Below are 19,156 nucleotides of genomic sequence, written 5' to 3'. Positions count from 1 at the left end.
GTGTGTGTGTGGCCAGCTCAGCCCACCAGGGGGCGGGGCTGGCTGGCATGTGGTGCTGGGGGATTGAACCGTGGTCCATGTGCTTTGCTAAGCTTGTTCAAAGTAGGTGCTTTAGACCACTGAGCCATCTCCCCAGCCCGAGGTAGGTGTTTTAAAAAGCAAAAGAAGTGGCATTTTAAAGCTACCTCCTGATTTGTATGGTTATATATAAAGCATAATGGGAGATTTACTAATTAGGACAGGGTGATGTTGACAGCAGATACTTTGTTATCATACAATCCAACTAGCGATCTTGTTTGCTTCTGTTTTTGAGAAGATCTCTCTATAGTTCAAGCTGGTCTCAAACTTGAACGCAGCACTCTTCTTGCCTCAGCCTTCCAGTGCTGTGGTTGTAGACGTGCACCACCACACCCAGCCAGTTAACAGTCTTGACCCTGTTCCTGGTAGGTGTGTATGTCATGGTTCATGGTAGAAAGCACCACATTGGAGGACAAATACCGATGTTATATATATATCATTCAAGCAAAGGTAGTATTGTTAAATAGAACTTGGAAGACTGAGGCTGGAGGATCTCCATGGGCTTGGGGCTGGCCTAAGCCACATACTGAGTTCAATGCGAGACTAAACCACATAGCAAGATCTTGGTACACCCCCCATAAAAGAAAAAAAACATATGTAATGACATTAAATCTTATTTTCCTGATACCTAATGTATATGGCATCCCTTAGGGTCTATTTCATTTCTGAAACTCTTAACTTTTTTTCTTCAGTGCTAGTGATTAAACCCAAAGCCTTATGCATGGTAGGCAAAGTAAGCCACACCCTATGCCTTTTAAACACTTTTATTTTGAGACCACACCTGGCTAATATGCCCAAACTTGCTCAAACTTAAGATTCTCCTGCTTCAACCTCCAAACAAATGTTATTTCAGGCATACACCACTATCTCCAGTTTCTTGGCTGCTGTTATACATTACATTTCTCATTCTATATCTGTCATTAGGCAAGGTAATTACAAATTATACATGCTGTGAGACATACAGCTTCATGTAAGCTTATACTTTCCTTTATGTAAAAGTACTTAGATAACCAACTTTTACATTTTGGTTTATTTTGCAGTCTGAATTTGTTAGTCTGCCTTGGTTTAGTTTCCATATAAATTTTCCACTTAATTTCAAGTTAGAGTTTCCCAATTCATATTAAGTGTTTTGAAAATCTTACAGTAAAGAAATTGAATTTAGCCTAATTCAGTTTTGCATACTTGTTGACATTGGGCAGTTTATAACAAAATTATTGACCCACAAAACTAGAGGAAGAGCTAGCATATATAGTGTGAATACATAATGTATTTGTATACCAAGTTTTATTGTATTTTGATAGGTGACTTTTTACATACATAAATTGGGATAGATGTGCAAATTAAAATGATTATGTTGGGCTGGTCAAATAGCTCAGTGGATTAAAGTACCTGGAAGCAGGCACAAGGGCTGGGGGTTTGATCCCCGTGCTGGCCCTGCCCCTGGGGTGCGCTGAGACACCCATTTGAGACAGGGCCTGGTGGCACACACCCATAATCCGAGCTCTTGGGAGGATGTAAACAGGTGGATCACTATCAGTCCAGTCTAGTAGTGAGATCCTGAACACCCTGTAGACCCTTCCCTAAAAAAAAAAAAAATGATCATGGTTTTTTTTTAAATGGGGGTTTTGTTGACATGGTGTTGCATACCTGTGATCAGAGTAAGTTTGTAGATTTGAGCCCAGTATAGGCAAATTAGTGAGATTATGTCTCAAAATAAAATAATTTTTTTAGGGACTGGGGAGATGGCTCAGTAGAATAAGCACTTCCCTGGCAGCGCAAGGGTCTGCGTTCAATCCCCGGTTTTGCCAAAAAAAAAAAAAATATAATAATAGTTAGGGTTTGGTGTTTTTTTTTTTTTTTGAGGCTCGAAATACCTTTAGGGCATTTCTGGTTTGCAGTGACTGTCTGGGTTGGAACCCCAGAAGCTTGAGCTTGAGGGCTTTGTTTAAGCAGGCACTTAAACAACTGAGCTACTGGGCAGGCCCCCAAAATGGTAGAAGGGCTTTTTTTTTAGGCTCGAAATGCCTTTAGGGCATTTCTGGTTTGCAGAATAATAATAATAATTTAAAAAAAAAAAAGGCTAAGGATATGGCTTAGTGCAAAGGTCCTGGGTTCAATCTGCCGTAACAGAAAAGAGGGCTGGGGTGAGGTGTTACGGGGTTCTGCCATGTTCCCTAGGCTGTCCTTAAACTCTTGGGCTCCTAAGTAGCTGGGATTTAGAAATGTGTACTACTGCAACTGTTTATTATTATTTTTTTAATGATTTCTCTTTGCTCATTTTTCTGTATTCCGTAAGCTTTTATTACATTCAAACCAAATGACTATTGCTGTTATGTAGTGTAATTTAGATGTGTTTTCATTATAATTATTTTGATTTTAAGAGAAATTGTATGATTTCTAAACAAAGAAATACTGATGGCTCTGTCTTCATATTTTTAATCTCAAATGTAGTTACAGTGATTTTTAAATGACTTAAATGCTTTATTTTCTGTTGTGTACTCAAATACCATAATAAATTAATTCTGCTCTTTTTATACATATTCATAGTCCTGTCGATTGGGTCAGCATAGACCTATTTCTCGACTGTTGACGGATGGGATCATGAGAGTTGGATCTACTGCATCAAAGAAACTGTCAGAAAAGATTGTAGCAGAATGGTTTTCTCAGGCAGCTGATGGTAACAATGAAGCATTTTCTAAACTCAAGCTTTATGCTCAAGTCTGCAGATATGACCTAGGTACTGAACTTAAATATATTGTTTTAGGGCAGTACTGGCAAACCATGACCAGATCAGCTAGCTGTTCTTATAAATAAAATCCTACTAGAATAAAGCCATCCTCCTGTATTTATATATATTACCATCTGCTTTTGTGCTGCAGAATCAGCTGAGTATGAGTAACAGAGACTGTGGTACACAAAAACAGAATTTATTTGCTAACTGAACCTTCCCAGACGGAAACTTCTGTTTAGGGATCCCTTTAGGTAGCAGTTGTGGATTCTAGCATATATAGTGTAAATACATAATGTATTTGTGTACAGAGTTTTATTGTATTTTGACAGGTGACTTTTTACATACATAAATTGGGATAGATTTTTGTTAATTCTCCAGTATCTGATGTTTTATTCACATTAAGATTCTTGATTTGGTGGGCTGGGGAGATAGTGCAACAGTCTAAGCACCAGCCTGGCAAGCGCAGAGACTCAAGTTCAATCTTCATTACCGTATGCCATATCAACCCGGAGCCCTGGGCAGGCCATGACAGCCCCAAAACCAGTTGTGGTGGTGCACATCTATAATCTCACCCTGTACCAAGTGAACACATAAATAAAAGATTAAAAAAAAATTTTTTTTTTTCTAATTCTTGACTTATGGGCTGGGGAGATAGCTCAATAGAATAAGCACTTGCCTGGCAAGCACAAAGGCCTGAGTTTAATCCCTGGTTCCGTCCCCCCCCCCCCAAAAAAAAAAATTCATGATTTGTTAATATTTTAGAGGTAAAATAATTTGTAGTCAATCTCTGAAACACCAAGAAGTAGTTTTTGCTATAGCTAAGAAAATGAATGCTGTTTAAGACTTTCTTGTACTTTGGAGTTAAATTTTCCTTTAGATTTAATCAGAGACAATATAGTGGTTCTCACTGCAGTCTTTTTAATTATCAGTGCAAACAATATTTCCTCAACTTGTGATTTAGGAGTGCTTTCAGTTTGATGAAAATTAGCTAGATACTGTTTTTTACATTCAACTAATTGTGTCTAGGAAATAGAAGTTTACTATACTTATGCAATAATCATTTCTTTGGTTTGTATAAACTGGTTTACTTTTACAATTCTATTTTTAAATTTTTTTTCTTTAGTTTCTAGAAAGCAGAAATTTAATACATGCTGTACTGTGAGCAAGCAACTTAGGGTAGATAATTTTCTAAATTTCAACTAGATGTTTTTTATTTATATATTAGAACTGGCCAGTGAAACAATGAATTAAATGTCATGTTTTTATTCTTTAGGTCCTTACCTTGCCTCCCAGCCATTGGACAGCTCTCTCCTTTCACAGCCAAATTTAGTTACCCCTACAAGTCAGTCTTTGATTACTCCACCTCCAATGACAAATACTGGAAGCGCTAATACACCATCTGCCACATTAGCCTCTACAGGAAGCAGTACCATGACAATGACTTCAGGTATTGCTGTGTCTTCTTCAGTTGCCACAGCTAATTCAACTTTGACCACAAGTTCATCTTCATCATCTTCCAGCTTGAATAGTGGAGTATCATCAAACAAACTACCTTCATTTCCACCCTTTGGCGGTATGAACAATAGTAGTACAGGATCCATGTCTACACAGGCAAGTACGGTTCAGAGTGGCCAGTTAGGTGGGCAGCAGTCATCAGCTCTGCAGACGGCTGGGATTTCTGGAGAGTCATCTTCCACTCAACCGCATCCTGATGTGTCTGAAAGGTACAGTGAAAAATACTGATATTTAGTATTTGGAGATAGCTCGGTCACAGACTTGTGCTTATCATGCTTCAGGCCCTAGATTCCCCACACCAAAACAATATAAATAACTAAGAAGATAGTCATTGTGAAGGAATATTATTACAGCATCATGCTTTTTTCTTATTCTTGAAATTTTAACTTTTGTCATGTTAGCCCTCTTAAATTTCTTTAATACATACTCTTATTAGACTTTTTTTTTTTTTTCCCCAAATGCCTTCAGGGCAGGTTTGGCTGGCTTGAGTTGTGTGGTTCGAACCACAGCAACTGAGCCTGACTGCTTTGTTGAAGCAGCCACTTGAAGAACTGAGTTAAGGGGTAGGCCCCCCAATGGCAGGATTTTTTTTTTTTTCTCCAAATGCCTTCAGGGCGGGTTTGGCTGGCTTGAGTTGTGGGGATCGAACCACAGTAAGCTGAGCCTGACTCATACTCTTAGACTCTTTAGGGTGGGAGTTAAGATCTTTTTTGTAGGTTTTTTGATACAGGGTCTCACTGTGTAGTTCAGGCTGGCCTCAAACTTGAGGCAGTCTCCTGCCTCATCCTTCTGATTGCTAGGATTACAGGTGTGCACAGTTTAGGGAGTTAAGATCTTAAAAACTATTTAATACAGATATCCATATGATGTTTGTGTCTTATGACAGCTGTCAAATAGATTTGCCTATGCAAATTATTTCTGTAATTGAGAAACTGATACTCAGCTACCCTTTTGAAAGGTTTTAAAGTTACCAAGTTTTAGGCTGGGGAGATAGCTCAGTAGCATAAATGACTGCTTCGCAAGTACAATGTCCCACATTTGATCCTTGGTACTGTGCCAAAAAAAAAAGTTACCAAGGTTTGAATTTTAGCTCTGCTGTTTAATGGTTTTTTTGTAATTAGGGGGAAATTCTAACCTTTCAGAGTATGTGACCTTATCTGCAAAATGCAAGTAATACGATATAATGTATATTAAGTGCTTTACGTGGCACTTTTCAGTTATTTATAATAACAGTGGTGATGATAGTTTTTGTTCCTTTGCGCAGAAGGTATTGGAGAGCTTCCCCCACCCTTTTTTTCTTTTGACCTTTTTGAGACAAAGTCTTATGCAGTTCAGCCGGCCTTGAGCTCACTTTGTAGCCCAGTCTGGCCTCAGACTCAGAACGATTCTCCTGCCTCAGCCTCCCAAGCACTGGGATTACAGACATGTGCCACCACATCTGTTCTGGAGACTTTTCCTTTTGACTTATGGATTAGTTTTAGTCTGAGGGTAGGTGTATTTTTTAGCTACCCAGGATGCTGATATGCTGTGTTATACTCATAAATTGTGTGTGTGTTGGGGCTGGAGAGATGGCTCAGTGGTCTAAAGCACCTACTTGAAACAAGCTTGGCAAAGCACAGGGACCGCGGTTCGATCCCCAGCACCACATGCCAGCCAGACCCGCCCCCTGGTGGGCTGAGCTGGCCACACACACACACAATAAATAAATGTAATAAATAAAAATAAATAAATATTAAGAAAAAAAAAGAAAGAAAAAAGAAACCCTTAAAAAAAAAATAAATTGTGTGTGTGTCTGTGTGTGTGTGTGTTCGGGAGAACCATTATACAGATTGATCTACCCATATTGACTAAACAGCTTTGTATTTTAAAAATAAATCACCGTTGAAGAATGAAGCTCATTCTGCATTATGAAATGAATCTGTATAGTCTAAAAATGTCTGAAACCATTGAGTAGGTCTAGAAACCTGGCTTCTTTCTGATCTGTCTTTGTTTCTAGCCAGCTAATGAGATAGCTCTAGGACAGGAGGCCATCTTTGTTTCAGTTTTATCCCTCATATGCTAAGCTTTCTTTCAGTTTTGATACTACATGGTTTTTTAGAAAGTCTTTTGTTTGTTTAATTGTTTATTTTAGTGCAAGAGACATTGTACATGTGAAATAAATGGTATGCACAATGTTTATGGTTTCATGGGAAGAAAGAGATAGTCTTTACTGTCAGTCTGTTCAACATCTTCTAGTAAAAGGAAAGAGTTGTAAAAATCTGCTTTAACACTGTCTTAAGCAAATATTCAACTTTTTAATCTTATTTTTACCACAAATTTTAGCACAATGGACCGAGATAAAGTGGGAATCCCCACAGATGGTGATTCACATGCAATTACCTATCCACCTGCAATTGTTGTTTATATAATTGATCCTTTTACATATGAAGATAAAGATGAGAGCACTAACTCTTCTAATGTGTGGACTTTGGGGCTGCTCCGATGCTTTCTGGAGATGGTCCAGACTCTTCCTCCTCATATCAAGAGTACTGTTTCTGTACAGGTAAAACTGAGAAATGCTTTTTTTATTTATGTTAATCTTTGGAATGCTGGGTTCTCTCGATTTTTATCTTATATTGAGTACATTAAGTGTGCCTTGTGTTATTTTATAAATCAGTTTGTAGCGGGGCCAGGGAGATGGCTCAATGGAACAAGCACTTCCCTGGCAAACATAAGGGCCTGAGTTCAATCCCTGGTTCTGCCAAAAAAAAAATAAAAATAAAAATAAAAAAATAAATAAATAAATAAATCAGTTTGTAAATTAATAAGCCTAATAAGTGAAAAATACAGTGTGGGCTTATATAAGTTAGAGTGTGTTTTGGTTTTGGATTTTTGAGACAGGATGTCACTGTAGTCCACACTGACCTTGAACTCAGTAGGGAGCCCAGACTGGCCTCAACCTCATGTTGAACCTCCTTCCTCAGCCCCCTCTGTGCTGTCATTACTGTCATGAACCACCATACTGAGCTATAAGCTAGAACTTTAAGATAGACTGTAAGTAAAGGTATAAAAGCAAAAGTAAAATTTTTAAAGAAAATTTGAACTCTTAATTTTATTAATTACAAGAAAGTCATCACATGGTGGTATTTTTTTTTTTTTTTTTTTTTTTTTTTTTTTTCTGAACCGGGGATTGAACTCAGGTCCTTGCGTTTGCCAGTCAAGTGCTTATCCTACTGAGCCATCTCCCCGGCCCCTCCATAGTGGTATTAATATAATTGCTAGGTAGGAAACTACAGGTTTTTAGATGGTCCTTTAGTTCAGGACCCATTGATAAAATTGACACTTTATTAAAGAATTGTGTTTTTTATCTTTAGATAATTTAAGTTAGGTTTGATTAAAATTCATTGGTAAGCAGTTTTTAGAGTTTTAGTCCTACCGTGTCTTTTATTCTTTGATGGAAGTTTAACATTTGCGATATTTACTTACACTTCTTAGATTGTTCCTTGTCAGTACCTGTTACAACCTGTGAAGCATGAAGATAGACAAATTTATACCCAGCATTTAAAGTCCCTGGCTTTTTCGGCTTTTACCCAGTGTCGGCGACCACTTCCAACATCAACCAATGTGAAAACATTGACAGGCTTTGGTCCTGGTTTAGCCATGGAAACTGCTCTTAAAAGTCCTGATGTAAGCATGTTTGTCATGGTCAAAGTTATTGAATGATTGTAATTTATCAAAAAATTTAGGTGCAGTTTTTAAAATTTTGCTTTTGTTTTCCAATTAGAATTGGGTAAATACTGTGTATTTTTTTTAAAGATTACTTGGTACTATAGTACCTTAACTTTCTGTTTTACAGAGACCAGAGTGTATTCGTCTTTATACACCTCCATTTATTCTGGCTCCAGTGAAAGACAAACAGACAGAGCTAGGAGAAACATTTGGAGAAGCCGGACAGAAATACAATGTTCTTTTCGTGGGCTACTGTTTGTCACATGATCAAAGGTGGATTCTTGCATCTTGCACAGATTTATATGGAGAACTTTTAGAAACGTGTATCATAAACATCGATGTTCCAAATAGGTACTTATATTTCTGTAAATGCATTATGATACCATTTCACTGAAAATTTTAACACGAAACACAAACTTTAATGAGCAAAAAACTGGAAAATATTACATTCATGCAGCTTTTTACTTTTTTATATTTTATGAATTTGTATTTTATAATTAACATAATGAAAAATAATTTTGAGGATTAATCTGTTAACACGAAGATTAGGGTTTCTAACTTAATGTCATGAAGTGTGAAGTAGTGATTTTATTGGAAAATTTTTGAAACATCTAAAAAGTCTTTCTGCAACTAAAAAATACATCTATAAAATGTTTAAACTTTTCTTGGTACCCTGTGTGATACAAACCATAATTAACTGTTTTAACTTTCTCTTTTTTTTTTTTAAACTTTAGTACAGGGTCTACAGGGTCTCACTATGTAGATAGGGACTCATAGTGATCTGCCTGTGTTCAGCCTCCCAAGAGCTGGGATTACAGGCCTGCGCTATCACACCCAGTCTCAGTCTCAATCGCTGTCTCAGCACGCCCCAGGGTTGGGGGTTGGCACAGCATGCCAGGGATGGAACCTGGCGCTGTGCTCTGCGTAAGTGGATGTTTTAGTCTGCTGAGCTATCTGGCCAGCCTTTTTTTTTCTTTCTTTCTTTTTGAGACAGAGTCTTGCTATTCAATTCTGGCTGGCCTTGAGCTCACTTTGTAGTCTAGGCTGGCCTCAGCGATCCTCCTGCATCAGCCTCCAGAGTAGAGGGATGATAGGCCTATGCCACCACACCCAGCTTAACTTTTTATTTATTTATTTTTGTACTTGGTATAGGATCTCACTATGCAGGTCAGACTCTAGTGATCCTCCTATTTCAGCCTCCCAGCACTAAGATTATAGGCATGTGCCACCACACTCAATTTTGTTTGGTGGGTGGGGCCAGCACAGCATGCAGTGCTGGGATCAGACCTGGGTCCTTGCACTTGCCAGGTGTTTAGACCGCTGAGCTAGCTTCCTGACCCCTTTGTTTTCTAACCAATTCTATTTTTTTGGTCGTGGAGATCAAACACAGGACTTTGCATTTATTTGCCAGGCAGGTGCTTATGCTGTTGAGCTGTATCCCCAGCCCTAACTTTCTTTTTTAAAATTGTTAACTGAAAATTTGTACCAACATTTGAGGGTATTTTCTGAAAGTGATGGTCTTCTTTTTAAAATTCTCCTTGACAGTAATTAGATATAATGGTCAGTTATTATGAAAAATACAGCTAATAGGTCACATCAGGTGAGCCTCATGTTCACTTAAACATTTCTAGTAACATTATTTCAAAACTAGTGAAAGTTGCTCAGGAGTAATTGAAAAGCTGATTGGTGCAGTGTTTCAGTTTTAAGTGTTTTAGTTTTTAATATTTGGAGTCTTCATTTATTAAGTAATGATTTTTAAGTTCAAAAATTGGTTACGTGCAAAATATTTAGATTATTAGATGTTAGTGGTACTGGGAAAGCAGAAAACCAGAAGGTTTTTTTTTTTTTGGTTTTAGTTTTGGGTTTTTGTGGTGGTGGTCCTGTAGGTTAAATTCAGGTACTTTGTACTAAACTACATTTGCCATTCCTTATTTTTTTGAGATAAGGTCTTGGTGAGCAGCCCACCCTGCTTCAAATTTGGTGGTCCTCTTGCCTCCAGCATGCCTGGCTTAGGAATATTAATTTTTGTTCTTGTTTATTGTCCATAAATCTTACAAACAGTAAGAATAAAGAATAAATCTTCTTTATTCCTTCAATACTACTTTGATTTATTTGTTAGGATATTTGTGCCAATTAGGTAACATTTGGAAAGAATATACTTATATATAAAGGAAGAGATTGTAGATAAGGAAAAATATCACCCTTTCCATCATAATAAACATAATAATGCCATTATCCTACCTGGATAAAAAATAGGAGTGGAATAATGGTTAAGACACAGTGGTGAAAAAAAAAAAAAAGACACAGTGGTGGAATTAGAAGGACCTGTGTTCAAATGCTAATCCTTCTACTTTCCAGTTATGTATTTTAGGAAAATTACTTACCTGGAAAAGCTGGAGAATAGTTGTTTCTGTCTCATAGGATTATCTGGATAAAATGAAATATTATATGTCAGTTGATGTATGGATGGTACCAAGTAAATGTTAACTACTGTTGGTTGGCCACAGAATGCTTGTATTATATTACTACTTACTTTCCTAATTAGGGATATGTATATAAAAACCCCGAAGAACCTTGTTTGATCTGAAATTTTCCTGAGTATTCATTGAGCAGAGATTGGTTTACTATAGCTAGAGGGCCCAATTCGGCTACTACCATCTTTCTGGTTTTTGTCTACCTGCTATTTTTGTGCTGTAGCAGCAGGTTGAATTCTATTGAGAAAATCTTTTTTTTTCTTCAGAACTGGGAATTGAACTCAGGCCCTTGCACTTGCCAGGGAAGCATTTATTCCACTGAGCCATCTCCCCGGCCCAGAAAATCTTGATATCTTGGAAAGACACTGAGGTCATATGCCTGTAATTCCAGCTCTCTGGGAGGTTGAGGCAAGAGGATTGTGAGTTTGCACTCAGACAGCAATTTAAATAAGACCCTGTTTTGTTTTGGGTGGGTTTTTTGTTTGTTTATTTTAGAACTGGGTCTACAAGGTCTCACTACATAGATCAGACTCTTAGTGATGCTCCTATTTACAGCCTCCCAAGAGCTGTGATTACAGGCGCATGCCAACAAGCCCAGTCTCACTTGCTGCCTCAGCACACCCCGGGGGCAAACTCAGGAATCAAACTCCCAGCCCCTGTATCTGCCTGAGCAGGTGCTTTAATCTGCTGAGCTATCTAGCCGGCCTTAAAACCCTGTTTCAAAACAAAAATAATTTTAAATAAAGTTTGTTGGGATCAAAATCACTGTTTCTGGTCAATTAAGGGAGTTTGTGAACAAGCTTTTTTTTTAAAAAAATTGCAGTTTGGTACATATTATAATGTGTGTTTGGGGGGGAAAAAACCTGTAAAACATGTTTTTTTTTTCAGCAAAACATAGGGGCCCGGGGAAATGGCTCAGTAGAAAAAGTACTTCCTGGCAAGCTCAAGGGTCTGAGTTCAATCCCCGGTTCTGCCAAAAAAAACCCAAAAATAAACAAAACGTAAAACTTGATGATACATCCCTGTATCTCAGCTACTTAAAAAGTCAAGGCAGAATGAATGCTTGAGCCCAGGAGTTCAGTGAAAACCAGCTTGAAGAACACAGTGAGAAACTGTCTTAAAACAAACCAGAAATACTTTACTTGACACTTTGATTTATTATGTTCATTCTTAGGACTTGCGTAAAGGTGTTAAGTATTAAAATTAAGACACCAGAGCCTGGGGATGAGGAACATACTTGCCTAGTGTGCACATAGTTTTCGTTCCTCAATATTGCCCTTCTCATAAAGTTATCCCATGAAACTTAGAAATATTTATGACTTTTATTTCATTCAATAGGGCTCGTCGGAAAAAGGGTTCTGCTAGAAGATTTGGTCTACAGAAACTTTGGGAGTGGTGCTTAGGACTTGTACAAATGAGCTCATTACCTTGGAGAGTTGTAATTGGTCGTCTGGGAAGGATTGGTCATGGAGAATTAAAAGGTAAAATTGTGTTTTATTTAATTTAAAATTTTGTTTTATATTTCAGTGTTCAGGCCATATCTAAATGTATGTGCTGAGTAAAATGTAAAGGTTATCAGTAAATTTTCTAATGTGCTGGGGATTGAGCTAGGGTGTCATACCTTCATGGTGAGCCACTGTTACACAGGCAAAGCCCAAACCCAAAACTTTGGGGCAGTGAATACTGGGTTTGAACCCGGACCCTTTGTACTGAGCTATTCAACTTTTTTCACATTTTGAGACAGGATCTCATTAAATTTAAGATATGCAGGAAAGTTGGACTTCAGCTTGCCATCCTCTTCCTGCAGCCTCCTAGAGGGCTGAGATTATAGGCTATACCAACACAGCCAGATCAGACTCCTTCCTAGCCCTGGGATTATAGGCATACACCACCATGCCAGGACTCAGTAGCCAGCTTAGTGTGCCCAGGGTCAGGGCCAGTACAGCATGTGTTATCAGGGATCAAGCCCCCTGGTCCCAGTGTTTGCTTAAGCAGGCATGTAGTCTGCTGAGCTATGAGGAGTCAGATGTGTAGTTAATCACTATTGTTGTATTCTACTTTTTCTCCTTTTTATGGGTTCTTGAATTCATCCACGGTTCAAAAGTTACAGGGATAAAGGAAATTGAATTAAGATGAACAATATGATTTTTTTTTTTTTTTTTTTTTTTGAGACAGGGTCATACAATGCAGTTCAGGCTGGCCTAGTGCTCACTTTTGTAGCTCCCAGGCTGGTCTTGAACTCACAGAGATCCTCCTAGAACTCCGGTCCTTGTGCTTGCCAGTTAGGTGCTTATCCTTCTGAGCTATTTGTCCAGCCCCAACAGTAGGATTTTTGACTTGATGACTCCTTTGAGAAAGATTTTTTTTTTTTTTAACCTTTTTTGGAACAGGGTTTCACCATGCAATTAGGTTCATCTTGAGCTTGAACTCACTCTGTAGCCCAGGCTGGCCTTGAACTCAGCCTCCCAAGTGTTGGGATTACAGGTGTACACTACTACACCTGGTTGGACATTAATTTTTAAATCATTAAAAATGTTTTTGTGTTCTCATCTTGGTTCTATACTATAGTTCAGTGCTTTAATTTGTATTTTAATTGTTGATATCCACAGACTGGAGCTGTTTGCTGAGTCGTCGAAATTTGCAATCTCTAAGTAAAAGACTCAAAGACATGTGTAGAATGTGTGGTATATCTGCTGCAGACTCTCCCAGCATTCTGAGTGCTTGTTTAGTAGCGATGGAACCCCAAGGCTCTTTTGTTATTATGCCAGGTTAGCTGTCTCAGTTTATATCAGAATTAATTCATGCACTTAATTTTTAAAGTATTATATAAAAATTTACTTATTTATTTTTACAAAATGTCTCTAATTCTCTTTATAGATTCGGTATCAACAGGTTCTGTTTTTGGAAGAAGCACTACTCTAAATATGCAGACATCTCAGCTAAATACCCCACAGGATACATCATGCACTCATATACTTGTGTTTCCTACTTCTGCTTCCGTACAAGTAGCTTCAGCTACTTATACCACTGAAAATTTAGATTTAGCTTTCAATCCTAACAATGGTAGGTTAATTATTCTTAAGAGTTGTTTTGGGGGGTTTTGTGGTAGTTGTCAGTTTTTTTAGAGATGAATCTTAATATGTTCCTCAAGTTGTTGATGAATTCTCTGGGCTCAAGTGATCTTCCTGCCTTGATTCCCCACGGTATCTGAAACTGCAAGCATGCCCTACTGTGTATAGCCAAAAAACATTTTTAAATGCAGTGTATACACAGAAGAAGAGATGGTCATGTGACTATAGCAGAAGAATGCAAAGTCAGAGGAAGAAGATGCTCTGACTGAAGATTAAGGAAGGGGCTATGAACCAGTGCCCTTAATTCTAGATATTAAAGACAAGATTATTTTTCTCTAGATTCTCTAGGAGCATTGCCCTGCTGGACCAAATTTTTTTTTCTGTTTTTCATTCAAATTTTGTTGGTACATTTTAGGTATAGCCAGTTATCACATTCATCATATGGAATTTGTACATGTACATGATATAATTTGATTTTTTCCCACTCCCCCACCCTCCCTATAACCCTTCCTTCCCTTACCCTTTACAAAACCTTTGTTTCCACTCTTTCAGTTTTTAACCACCATACCACACACCCCCGCCTCCCTCCCCTCCCCAATCCTGTGTTTCATTCCCCATTTGACAATTTTCTTCCTGGGGCTGGGGAGATAGCTCAGTTGAATAAGCCCTTGCCTGGCAAGCCCAAGGACCTGAGTTCAATCCCCAGTTCTGCAAAAAGAAAAAGAAAATTTTCTTCCTATTTCACCATACCTCATGCATTTTAGGTCTTATTTACACATTTGGTTTCTTACAGCAGAGAAAAAATTCATTATTTACATGTGTGTCCTGATAGAATTCACTTAAGAATATGGACTCAAGATGCATCATTTATCTAACAGTGTCTCATGCTTATCCTTTGTTATGGCAGAATAGCTGCTGGAACTAATTTAAAACATTACTTCCGAACTAATGAATGTTGCCTTACACCAACAAGTGTATGATAATTTGTCACATGAGACCATTCTTGTAGCTTCTGTATATATCCAAACTAAGGGAATAATTGATCATAAAATATTTATAGATGTTTATACTTTGGCTTTTGAGTTATCTGCACTAAACTTTATTATTCATTTTATATTTTTATGTCTTAATTAGCCAATGTAGTATTTTATATAAACTGCCAGAATAAAGACATAGCTTTGTTTTTGTTGTTGTTGTTTTTGTTTTTATGGCTGGCTCAGCCCACCCTGGGGGCAGGACTGGCACTGCATGTGGTGGTGGAGATCTAATTGCAGTTCCAGGGCACTTACCTAAGCAGGTCCATTAGACTGCTTAGCTATCTCACCGGTCCCAGATAGAGCTTTTGGCAAACGTTGGTAGGTTTATTTCATAGAAAAATTAGTACTTTGTTATTTTGAGCTACCTTAGAAAATGTCAGGTCTTCAAAATCATATATTATTATAGTTTCTTGTTATAATTTGAATATTTTAAAAATGGATATTGTGAAATACCCATTTTAAGTACATTTTCATTTCCTACACACTGTATTTGTTTTGTATTAGTATTAACAAATTGCATTACTTACTGGCTTAAAAGATCATCTGTTATCTTAAAGTTCTAGAGGTACCCAAAATCAGCTTCATTGGGTTAAAAGTCAACGTGTCAGCAGGATTATTTCAGAAAAGAAAAAAAAAAGACTCATGATTTCAGGGTTTACTTGTTGAATCTGAAATCATTTCCCTATCTGAAGATACTCTAGCTTGATCACATCTCTAAAATGCTTTACTGTAACATGTCCATAAATTCTTGGGATTAGACCATGAACATCTTTAGGGAGCCATTGTTTGTACTGTATGTCTGCTTATACCTTATTGATATGACTGCTAATACAGTACTTGGCATATGATTGTACTTCAGCAGCACACGTAATACTTGACATATGATAGATACTCAGGAAACATTGGTTAAATTAATCTATTTTGGTCACCATTTGTTTTAACTATTCATTGTGCATGACCATAGGGTATGTAAATTAGTATTTAATTTCTTTCTCCTGTATAGATGGAGCAGATGGAATGGGTATCTTTGATTTATTAGACACACCAGATGACCTTGATCCTGATATCATTAATATCCTTCCTGCATCTCCAACTGCATCTCCTGTACATTCTCCAGGATCTCATTACCCCCATGGAGGTGATACTGGCAAGGTAATACTGTTACAGAAATTCAATTTATCTAAATGTCATTATTCTTTTTGGGGGGGGCATGGAACTGGGGATTGAACTCAGGCTCTTGCGCTTGCTAGGGAAGCGCTTATTCTACTGAGCCATCTCCCCACCCCCATTATTCTTTTTTTTTTTTTTATAAATATATTTGTGTGTGTGTGTGTGTGTGTGTGTGTGTGTGTGGCCACCTCAGCCCACCAGGGGGCAGGGCTGGCTGGCATGTGGTGCTGGGGGATTGAACCGCCGTCTCTGTGCTTTGCTAAGCTTGTTCTAAGTAGGTGCTTTAGACCACTGAGCCATCTCACCAGCCCCCCCATTATTTTATATAAGGGATTAATAGCTAAATGCCAACACTTTTTTCCTTGCAGATGAGATTAACAGTACATTCATATACTTCTGTCCCATAGCCATGTCTACATTTTGTAGAGTTCCTAATGTTTTGCTTTCCCTAAGTCTGTGTTTTTCTAAACTACTTGGCATTAACCCTGTGTTTTTCTAAACCCTTGGCATTAACTAACATAGCTTTAGTTAACAGCACCATTGGAAATCAGTGTTTGGCTAAATGAGCTACCATTCATATCAGAGTTATGATAAGAAATATAATAGAAATGATGATTTTCTCATAAGAACAGTTAAATAATGACCGCTATCTCACTCTTGTTTTTAGCAATTAAGAAAGTAGGCTGCTGTTCCATATTATGCATAAGATGTTTGATATGCAGACAGATAGTGAGGTTAAGCTTAACAGCCTAAGTTGTATGGTAATAACAGTAAGCTTGTCTTCTGGGTGGTTAACAACCTAAGTTTGCAAACCAAAATTAGAGAAAAAGGAGGGCCATAAGGAAAGCCAACATTTTGGCCCTAGCCTTCCAAGGTCAATTAAGACTCAGGACATATGAGAACTTGTACTGTAATGTCACGTAACTCAGTAGTGTACCAGATTTTCTGATCAAGGAGATTATAGGGCCAAAGAGGAAAGTGATCAATGATGTAGAGTGTGCCTACGGAGAGTCACGTGGAGAGAAAACATTCTCTCAGGCTTTCACAGAGAGCACATTGGCCAAGCAATGGCCGTGACTCATCCACATGGCTGCACTGACAAAGGTTCTACAATCTGAGGTACAGGATCTCAGGATAAATCCTGAGGGAATTTCACTGACCTTATCAGACCCAAAAGCTACAACTCTTGTTGCATAGGTCCTGCTTTACCTTGGTCTTAACCATCCAGCAGGAAAGTATAAAAACGAAACATAAGAAGTAAAGCCATGCTATTATGTTGAGGTGTAGGGGACTCAGGTCAACAATTTCTGACATTGCCAGTCAAGCAGAAGACCCAGTACTATTACGGGCTACTGGACTCTTCTAGAATATTTTGCTGAGTTTACCCACCTATAATATTCAAATAATGAAACTTAACAAAAAGGGGATACAGCTGAATGTCCATTTTGTATCTGTGTATTCAAAGTGGTTAGGATAGATATATAGTTACATTCTCTTAATGAATAGAGGGATTTGTTCTAATCGTGTTTGTAAATAGGATATCGTGTCCGCATCTTGTACAGCAATTAACCACTAGGAAAAATGTATGCAAATGTGTTATTATTGAAACTGTCCTACCAGTTTGATTTGAAACTGTCTCATTGCTATTTGTTTATCAAAATTATGGGGAAAAAAAAAGAAAGTAGACTGTATTGCTTTTGTTTAAAATCAGAGTAGGTGTGCTTCATTGACTGTTATTTATAGTTTGTGAAATTGTACATAATGGTTATTTGATTGTTTTAGTGTGCATATGTTTAGAATCTACCTTTTCAAAGTAGGGAATCTTTGTCCAGTTTTATTTTGTATACCTTTTTTTTTTAACTGCACAAAGTGCAGTTATTGAAATATATGTACACATGCATAAACTTCAGTAATCTTACCACCGTAACACAAGTTTTTCTTTCTTTCTTTCTTTCTTTCTTTCTTTCTTTCTTTCTTTCTTTCTTTCTTTTTTTTAGTGCATTTGGTACAGGGTCTCATTATGCAGCTCGGAGTCATAGTGATCCTCCTGTTTCTATCTTCAGCGCTGGGATTGTAGGCGTGCACCACCATGCCCTGTCTCGGTGGCTAGCTCAACCTGTCTGGGGGCAGGCCCAGCTTGGCATGTGGTATCAGGGATTGAACTTTGGTCCCGGCACTTGCCTAAGCTAACCTAAGCATGCGCTTACTCTGCTGAGTTATCTTGCCAGCCCAGTTTTTACTTTTTAGCAAATAATTTCCTTCCAAATGTATTTATATTCAGCTTTCAATAAGTATAATTAACTTCTTAATGTTACATTGTTGATATGCCTTTGCTTATTATATTATTCCCACAAAGTTGGACATTCAATTTTTTTCCTTCCTAAGTACTGATGTATTGAATATTTTTATGATTTTTTTTCTGTTTATTTAAATACCAAGAAATATACATGTTTGCATGATCCTTTCCAAAACACTACATTATATTAATTACATTTTATAATATTGGTAGTGAAGAAAGCTAAATTGCTCACTACTGTTTGGAGTATGATTATCAGGACTTAGGTTGAGGTACTGTTAGGAAATAAGTTAGAGATTTCATTGAACATTTTGTATTTTTCACTTAAAGTTGAAGGCTTGCAAAATACATTTGCATTCTGGGTTTGGCATACTAATACTGACTTGCTAAACAGTGGGTATTTTTATTTATGTGACTTTGTTGTGTTCTTTCTTTGTTCTTAGAGGCAGGGTCTTACTAGGTAGTCCAGGCTGTCCTCAAACTTGCTGTCCTCCTGCCTCAGCTTTCTGAGTGCTAGGATTGCAGTTGTATATCACCATGCTCAGTTTAAGCCTAGCTCTTTTAATATTATTACTATTGAATTTTTGAATATTTAATTTTTTTAATTGATGTCTTAAGTTGGGACACATTGTCATCAGCCCTGTTTATATTTATAATTGTTATCTAGATATTGAATGAACTAATACACTTTTAACTTTATGTTTTTAAGGGCCAGGGTACTGATCGGCTACTTTCAACAGAATCTCATGATGAAGTAACTAATATTCTTCAGCAGCCGTTGGCCCTTGGATACTTTGTATCAACTGCCAAAGCGGGTCCATTACCTGACTGGTTCTGGTCAGCATGTCCTCAAGCACAATATCAGTGTCCCCTTTTTCTTAAGGTATTACCATTTCTGTACCTGTTCATAACTAATCCTTGATTCCTTGGAAGTATAGAAGTAGCTTGTCTTAAATTCTAAATTCTGAGATGTACATATGACTCAATCAGGATATCACAAAGAAAATTATCTCCTTATGAAACAACTATGATTTTTAAATTATATTAAATTTGAACTTTTTTGTGGGGGGGATGTT

General features: G+C 37.5%; 1 protein-coding gene across 3 annotated transcripts in view; it reads left to right on the top strand.

Moving 5' to 3' along the window:
- Positions 1–19,156, top strand: part of Med13 (mediator complex subunit 13) — a 112,512-nt gene that overhangs the window by 86,321 nt on the left and 7,035 nt on the right. For all 3 annotated transcript variants that reach the window (XM_023703123.1, XM_004643027.2, XM_023703122.1), the window contains 10 exons: positions 2,626–2,815; positions 4,083–4,533; positions 6,647–6,866; positions 7,799–7,990; positions 8,160–8,383; positions 11,845–11,987; positions 13,116–13,274; positions 13,384–13,569; positions 15,618–15,766; positions 18,790–18,963. In XM_023703123.1, the coding sequence (XP_023558891.1) occupies positions 2,626–2,815; positions 4,083–4,533; positions 6,647–6,866; positions 7,799–7,990; positions 8,160–8,383; positions 11,845–11,987; positions 13,116–13,274; positions 13,384–13,569; positions 15,618–15,766; positions 18,790–18,963 (2,088 nt within the window). The remainder of the gene's footprint in view (positions 1–2,625; positions 2,816–4,082; positions 4,534–6,646; positions 6,867–7,798; positions 7,991–8,159; positions 8,384–11,844; positions 11,988–13,115; positions 13,275–13,383; positions 13,570–15,617; positions 15,767–18,789; positions 18,964–19,156) is intronic.

The sequence above is a fragment of the Octodon degus genome, unplaced genomic scaffold, assembly GCF_000260255.1.
Source record: "Octodon degus isolate 3935 unplaced genomic scaffold, OctDeg1.0 scaffold00164, whole genome shotgun sequence".
NCBI lineage: Eukaryota > Metazoa > Chordata > Mammalia > Rodentia > Octodontidae > Octodon > Octodon degus.
This window is presented reverse-complemented; position numbering and strand designations above follow the sequence as displayed.